Raw genomic sequence first — 8,237 nt, forward strand, 5'->3', positions numbered from 1 at the left:
CTACAAATCGTGCGGATTTTGGATCCACATCTTTGAGGGGGATGACGCCCAAAAACGTATGTGGATGCTTCTAGTATCAACCTCTCCATGAATCTCAGTTAAGGTAAGAATTAGATTTGTTGAAATGAGCCTCGATTACCAATTTCCTATCGAACGCCAGTAGATGACATCTGGACCAGATCAGTTGATTAAGTACATGCAGTCCAACATGTGTTTAAAGCTCGATAACTTTTGGGAAACTCCAGAGGGCGTTTCCACAGGGTGGGCCGCGCAACAGAATAAACTAAGACATTCTGGTTAATACGACCATGAAGAATAAGCCGTAGCTCTCATCGTCGCAGGCCCACAGTGATCTGTAGTAACTGAAAACAAAATTTAATTCAAGGTATATGATCAAATGAACTATCAAGAGAATTGATTTGTTGCATAACATGATCATGTCAATACAATGAAGTAGAAGATGCATGCGATTGTCATTTAGAGTGGCAAAAGACGCTAGTATTGCTGAACCAGGAAAGAACAAAAAACCTTCGTTTCTAAACAATGCATTATTTACATTAGTGCAAAAACCCTTTGTTATAGTGATTTAGCAAGTTAATTCATGAAAAAACTTGATCCCTAAGAAAATTAGGTCTGTGTTCAAGTGTTTTTGGAGGCACTTGAATTGTGAAATGTCTGATTGGTAGCATTTACATAATAGTTGCGCCAATCATACTGAACAAACTCAAAAATCATCTCATGCGCAGGCAGAACCATAAAAAGGACTTGGATATTTGATTTAATGGCAGAACTGGAGAAAGCTTGGAAAACATAGCGCTACCATGAAGGAGGAGGACTAGTTACTTGTGAAGATCATTGATATCAGATATGGAGATCCTCGATGTCCTTCAAGATACTTGCACCACCAGCTGATCTTTGTTCTGCAAGATTCACCACCAGCTGCCCACAGGCACCACTGATGTCTTGGCCCATCTCTTGACGAATTGTTGTCCGGATATTGTATACACCTCTAAGAACTTTTTGGAATGTTCTCACATTCTCTTCACTGCTAGTCCTGAAACAACTCGAATTACCAATCGGATTGAAAGGTATCAAGTTTACCACCTGTCTCCAACTAAAAACTGTTAGAAACTGGATCGGGCATTGTACAAATTTCTTGTGCAGCTTGCACATCCAATATTGAGATGAAGAATTTCCTGAACTAATTAGTTCCTAAAGTACAGATGATGGATGACATCAAGGCTATATTGGCGATCTGACAGTTTATAGGAATGGCACTTCTGAACAGCTAAGCTGCAGAGACATTAAGGCAGTCTGTTTTATGAACATTTCTAAAAAATATGACACGTAAATTTAACATCTCAAACTGAAAAGTCAGTGAAGACCAACAGTGACCTCACAATGGATAACTGTCATAATATAAAAGACATGGCCTGTGGACCAACTCCAAACTGTTTATACCTAATTTTGATCCATTTTCAAACAAAACAAACCTCCATTCAAATAGACAATATTCTTCAACAACACATGGACAAAGCTTTTGAATTCCTAACTCGATGAATCCATGTGATAGTATGCAGCTATTAGGATAACATTTTTCTGGTGAAAGTGGCCAGCTCATTTGACACACACAACAAAAATAGCAGTAAGACAGCTATTGACATAGTAATGTTTTTGCTTCAAATTATCAGAAAAACAAAATATATCAAAAACTATTTTAGCTCATTTATCATGACATTTGCTGCCAAATATAACTTCTCAATCTAGAACTAAAATCAATTTTGCTTATTACAGGAAAACAAGGAAACAATCTAGCATGATTAGATAGGACAAGACCAAAAAACCCTTCAATAATTAACTATAAAAAAATATTTCTGATGAAATGTGTAGCCAAAACAATTCATATCTTGTAGTCAACAAGATAAAGATTCATATGTTGTACCCAACAACTACGACCTTCAGTAATTAAACTATAAAGTCTAATTTTTGTAGCCAAAAGATTCATATTTCTGATGGATGTTTTTCATATCTTGTAAAGGCGCCTTAAGTCAGTACATCACAGCATATCAAAATGTTACTACCTTTTTTCATTTCTGTGCTTGTTCAAACAAACAAATGCTTTTCATTAAATGGCCATAAGAAATTAATCAGTTTCAAAAGTGGACAGCAAACAATATTTTAGATGATAAGCTCACCACTTTAAATGTTACTAGTAATTTGCCCAGTTGGTGAGCATGCTGCTCGTGATCATTGACCCCATCAAGCATGATGTACTCTACAAAGACTTTCTGCTGACTGCAATCAAGGGTCATAAAAAGATTTGACTAAACTTGAAAATAATAAAGACAACATATTCAGCATATGGGCACAGTTTCCTAGTTCTCACGTGTTCTTTTGATAGGTCTGTAATGCATCCATAAGTTTTCCCAAAGGAAAAGCTCGTGCTGCTGGCATTATCTGGCAACGAATATCCTGATCTGGTGCATGCAATGACACAGCTAGATTCACAGTTGGAAGGTCAATAGGCAGCTTGTTGATGGCATGAATTATCCCAACCTACAGAATGTATAACAGAAATATTATCATTTTGTGAACTATTAACAGTGACTGTCTATGAAACTTGGCTAATAATAGATAAATAATCAACTGCAGATGAATTTAAGATGCATCCATGTTAATTTAGTAGCAAAAAGATATTTCATTTTAAACAGAATGGAAAGATACTGCAATAATGTGCCTTATTGATTTTGTTTGCACAAAATGGTGACAAAATGGCTTATTAACAAAAAACTGATATGTATATTTTTTATTAATTTTTTCTGATGTTATTAATATATGTATGTTGCAATTCACACAAAAGTGTTGTTCATGTTTAGACAATAAACCATAATCATATATTAAAGGCTCCTTTACTTTGAATTAACAAGAAAAAAAAAGTGTGGCTATGAGATGTAAAGATAAAAGCTAATCTGAAGTTGTAATAGGCATGTTGTACTTAAGTCGAGATGCAATACTGCATCAATGATAGTGATCATATCAATACAAGAACAATTTTCTTAAGCACGCAGAAGAGAAACAACACAAGAGGATCAACAGAAACAAGATGAAAAACCCAAACAGAAAAATCAAGAACTAGAAGAAACAAGTAAATGGGTAGAGATAGCATTAATGAAAGTGATCACATCAATATAAAGACAACTTTAAAGTAGACAAAAAAGAAATAAAACATAAAGAGGATCAACAGAAATAAGATGTCAATACCCAAACAAGAAAAAAAAAGGAAGTACAAGAAACACATTTAAGTGATTATTGTGAAAGGGAAAATAAATAATCTTTTGGAAATGATGAAGACCATGAAAGATGAAAGCCAAGTATCAGATTAAATTTGAACAGGTTCCATCAAGAAATTATGAGATATAATACAAATTAATATTCACAAACTTATCCATAACCAAACAAATGTCCTCTGCGGTGTTCACCAATATAAATTATATTGAAATCTACAGGAAACCCTTATCTAATTAGAGTGAGAAAGGCCATATAAGAGTCAAGCTTTAGTGAATACTAAAAGTATCAAACATCCTATTACAATGTAGAACATGCTCCAACATAACTGTTTATGCTATTGTACGGCTTACAGGAAACAAGATAAGCATCCTTACTGAGAGATATTTAGGCTACAACTCAATAATAGGAATATAGCCCTTGATAGACATGACAAACACACTGGGATTGTAAACTGTTTGGATGACAGCTTAAATGGCTTTAGCCCTAGACAGAAATGAAAAACAAACCAAAATATAAATAAATGCCTGACATGGAAAATTGTCAAATATTTTGACAATAAAATTTAGATAACTGTTCCACCAAGAAATGCACAATGGGAATCAAGGTTTGATGAGGTTGATACATTTCAAACTCAGAAAACAAAATGGATGAAAGCAAGTACACATGAAGGAAAGGACGTAATAAATCCACCAATAATATTTTAAAAAATGCATTAGCAGTTAGTACCTACAGTTGATACAGTAATTTTTTTAGGTGATAGCTGAAATGGAAATCCTGTCATGATCTGGATAGCTTCCACTAAAGCTGCATAGTTGTTTAATGGTTCCCCCATGCCCTGTGTAAGTACAACCATCAATAAGGCCAAGGAGTCATCTAGGTATAGAATACAAAATTCACTAGCTATTCTCAATGGCAAAATAGAGAAGCTCTGTGTACAATAAGAAGATGCTTGAGATAAGTGTGTTGCAAAACACAAAAATATTTAGAGCTAAAGCAGAGAAGAACCAAAATTAAAAGTTCACCTGCATCACATGCCAAATAGTTTTGAAAGGTTGTGAATACTTTCAAATTGTTGCACATTTATATTTCCCTTTTATCAATCTGGTTTAAGATTTCGAACAGATCAAAACAACTGTAAGCATAATCAACCAATGCCTATCCATAGTCAACAATACCCAGTGTAGTGAAAAACGCTAGACACTAAAAGGCACCAAGGTGCCAAAATGCCCTAGCAAAGCTAGGTACTTAAATATCACCATCAAAACATCAAACTACATTCATTTAAAATACCAAAGTACTATATTGTCCAAATCTAATAATAAAACTGCTAAAAGAAAAAGAAGATTAATGTTAAAAATTTAACAATTTCCCTCAAGAACGTCAATGACCATCAAATTCGTAGACTATGGACCATTATTAATAATGATTAACATTACATGATTACAAGAGAAAGAAACATAAGGAGAGGTGGAAGAAGTATGCAGAAGGAAATAAGGGGTTGGGAGGGTAGCAAGTAGCTATTTGAGTGAGACCATTCATCTAGTTCAATTGAACCAAATTGGCTCGACTTAGGCTCAACCCAGCCTAAGTTGAATCAGGTAGGCGCTTGGTCCACCCAACGCCTGGGCCACGCCCGATTGAAGTCGCTCGCCTAGCCTACTTATCAAGCGCTCTCACCTCGCTTGGGTGCCAAGGCGAGCGCTCAGGCATCTGATGACTTCACTTAATCGACCCTAATGAATTCTAAAGCAACACTATTGACATGTGCAACAAGACAATAAGTTATAGACAAAAGATGCTAACACATATATTACCATGAAAACAGAATTCTGCCTATGAGTAAAGTGAGATACATGCAACAATTGTTCCACAATCTCTCCTATCGAAAGATTATTCACAAAACTTATTCAATGTCAACAAAGCAAATTGACACTAATGCATGCTAAAGCAACATTCATGATATGTGTAACAAGACAAAACAAGTTTCAGAACAAGAGATGCTAACACATATATTACCATGAAAACAACATTCCGTATATGTGTGATGCGAGATGCATGCACCAATTGTTCCACAATCTCTCCTGATGAAAGATTGTTCTTAAAACCCATTGTCCCAGTAGCACAGAATTTACAACCCATTTTGCAGCCCACCTGAAAACAAGCTGGTTATGGAACTCAAAGCTCTTGAAAAAAGAATAACTGCAGAATCTTAACCAGAAACATGGCATTCAATAGTCTAGCTAAGATTATTTGTCATAAACCAGAATATGGCTATTACACCAGAGCAAACAGAATGGTCGCACCTGGGATGAGACACACAAGGTTGATCTAGGACCCCCAGAACGAGGTTTTCCATCATATTTTCCTTGTCGTGTGTCATATCTCATAATTACAGCCTCCACAGAGTTGCCATTCTGATAATAAAAAAAATAAAAACAACAATAATATCCTTTTCTTTAGCAAGATAACACTTAAGCTGTTCTATAAAAAGATCATAAAGTCTTCATAGGACAAGTCTAATTAATAATAATTTTTTTATCATCATTCACTCATCTGTCTTCTGTAAGATCATAAAGTCTTCTTAGGACAAGTCTAATTAATAATAAATGGTTTGACATCATTCACTCGTCTGTCCTTTATAAAATTTAAAGCCTTTTTTTCTTCGAAAATAATACCTTTATACTTGTTCTCAGTAACTGAGTAGATTAATCAGGCAGTGCTAGAGCTTCAAAATTTCAAACGGAACTTTCGAATCTTCTCGTAGTTCAGACAAGCTACGTTTATGGTGCATACACAGAGGTGTGATAATGGGTTGAGATGGCTTGGGACTAGATTCCATTTAGGTAGGGCTGCAGTGACAAATCAACAAATCAAACTACGCACTAGCTGAACACAATTTATTCTTTTAATTCAATATTATCTTTGAATAATATTAATTATTTAATCATTATGTATATGGAATAAGTTAGACAACCATTAAAAGATTTATAAAGTCAAATATTGAAAAATAACACTTTATACCTTACCTTAGGTGGGAAATTAGCTATGTGAGGAGAAGGGGCATTCTTCCTAATCCCTTATCTCCCAATCCATCTACTTGGTTCTTGTCAAGCACATTTTTGAAGCGCAAACGACTAGAACTTATGAAAGGTAAAGCTACAGATACTTATTGTCGCATTAAGTAATGCTCCTAGTGGTTCAATTTTAGTTACCATCATGAATCTCGAAAGCAAGACAATTTGAATGTAAAGAGAAAGGTGTGAAAATAAAATAAAAAATTATTTGTTTACGGTGAAAAAATGATATAGGTGACCTGAAAGGCTAGTATCGTAGTGAAAACCAGGACCAGAGCATCGGTCACCAAAAACATAGCTAACATGGCTTCTCATCAGACCCCTAACTCTAATGCATTCCATTTTTCTGTCTACGAAGCACCACAATCACAAATGGGATGAAGGGCGAGCGAAATCTAAAGTTTGACCAAATCAAACTATCTACAACAAAACAAAAGTAGAAATTGACATAAAACCAACAAGCCCGAGGTCCACAGCTCAACCTAGCAATTGACATTAGAATTCATTCTATCAGCACACAATAGGCAGAGCCACAGCAATCTCAAGGAACAAGTGAAATCAAACGGGGAACATCAGAATCCAATCTGTCAGCCCCAGATCGGACAAGACAGAGAAAGATGCGAGACCTGTAGACGGATGAGGAGCTTGGTTGTGAGTCGGTCGTTGGAGTCGAGGGCGGAGGAGAGAAAGGAGGTGAGTGGCCGGAACTTGGAGCTGAGTAGAGGATACGCCGCCGAAGGAAGCGAGGGCACGTCGCTTAGATCGCAGCCCGGGTTGTGGAGGACGTACCTGCTCAAATTCACGGCAGAAAGAGATCAAACGATGATGGTCGAAGAAGAAACAAAACCCTAAGAAGGCAAATTAGGAGGCGTTGAGCGAGGGAGAGAGGGAGTTGTTGATTAGTTACTTCCAGATGAGGGGGACGAAGTGGGGGCTGATGCCAGCGCTCTCGAATTCGGTCCGCAGGGCTCCGCCGTCGAACACGGATCGGAACGCCATGGGAAGCAGCAGGAGGATGGAAGAGGGAACAAAGCGTCTATCTGTTTAGGTTGTTATGAACTTTTGCTTTCCTCTTATCTTATTTAAACGTGTGTTAGTGTATATACGAATCTTCTTAAAATGAGATATTTTGCTCTTATCTTTCGTGTTTATTCATGTATTTTATCTATGTATTTGTTTTTTATTGCCCAAGTCCTTTTTCCCCCTCTCTCATAATTGTTCATGTATTTTCATATTGATTAATGTATTTACTGTTTGGTTAGTTTTCTTTTTTCCGTATGTATGAAAACATGAGAGAAAGAAATGTTTTTTTGGGATAAAAATATTAAAGATTGAGCATTTTATAATTATTATAGTTCTAAAGCCCAAATGGCATGAAATTATGTATTGCAGGTGCAATGGGAAGTGTCTTTCATCGGATATAAATTATGAGTGTTCTCATATAAATTTTAATAAAAATTAATATCGTGTCATCTTCTAAATCTCTTCATGTCCCGTTGGTGAGAGTCATGCACATTAGGTCATCTTTATTAGATTATAATAGACATATCTTTTGGGAATCAAGTGTAATCATTTCGTAAGTAGCCGTAATGTTTTTTTTTCTATTTAAAAAATAGAACTAAAGAGAAACATGGGAAAAATAAAACATAGTAAAAATTATTTCATTTCAACTACATTGAAAAAGTTCTTATATCTATCAAGCCAAAGTCTTAGAATAATATAGGTACTCCAATACATTTTAATGTTGTGTAAATATCCTTTTAAAAAAATAATTATATATATAATTTAAAAATATCCTCGGTTGGTTTTTTACCAAATGATCCCTTTGATTTTAACCTATGGGTTTTTTTTATTAATTTGATGAAAATATCTTTT

General features: G+C 35.4%; 1 protein-coding gene across 1 annotated transcript; it reads right to left on the reverse strand.

Annotated features, from left to right (window-relative positions):
- Positions 1–598: 598 nt before the first annotated feature.
- LOC103973434 (uncharacterized) lies at positions 599–7,506 on the reverse strand. The gene is made up of 8 exons (XM_009387996.3): positions 7,270–7,506; positions 6,989–7,151; positions 5,592–5,702; positions 5,305–5,439; positions 4,019–4,123; positions 2,387–2,556; positions 2,196–2,295; positions 599–1,104 (listed from the first exon to the last, which is right to left on the reverse strand). The coding sequence occupies exons 1-8, from the start codon at positions 7,359–7,361 to the stop codon at positions 862–864; spliced, it is 1,119 nt and encodes a 372-aa protein (XP_009386271.2). The 5' UTR covers positions 7,362–7,506; the 3' UTR covers positions 599–861.
- Positions 7,507–8,237: the final 731 nt, after the last annotated feature.

Source organism: Musa acuminata, chromosome BXJ2-1 (assembly GCF_036884655.1).
Source record: "Musa acuminata AAA Group cultivar baxijiao chromosome BXJ2-1, Cavendish_Baxijiao_AAA, whole genome shotgun sequence".
NCBI classification, from domain to species: Eukaryota; Viridiplantae; Streptophyta; class Magnoliopsida; order Zingiberales; family Musaceae; genus Musa; species Musa acuminata.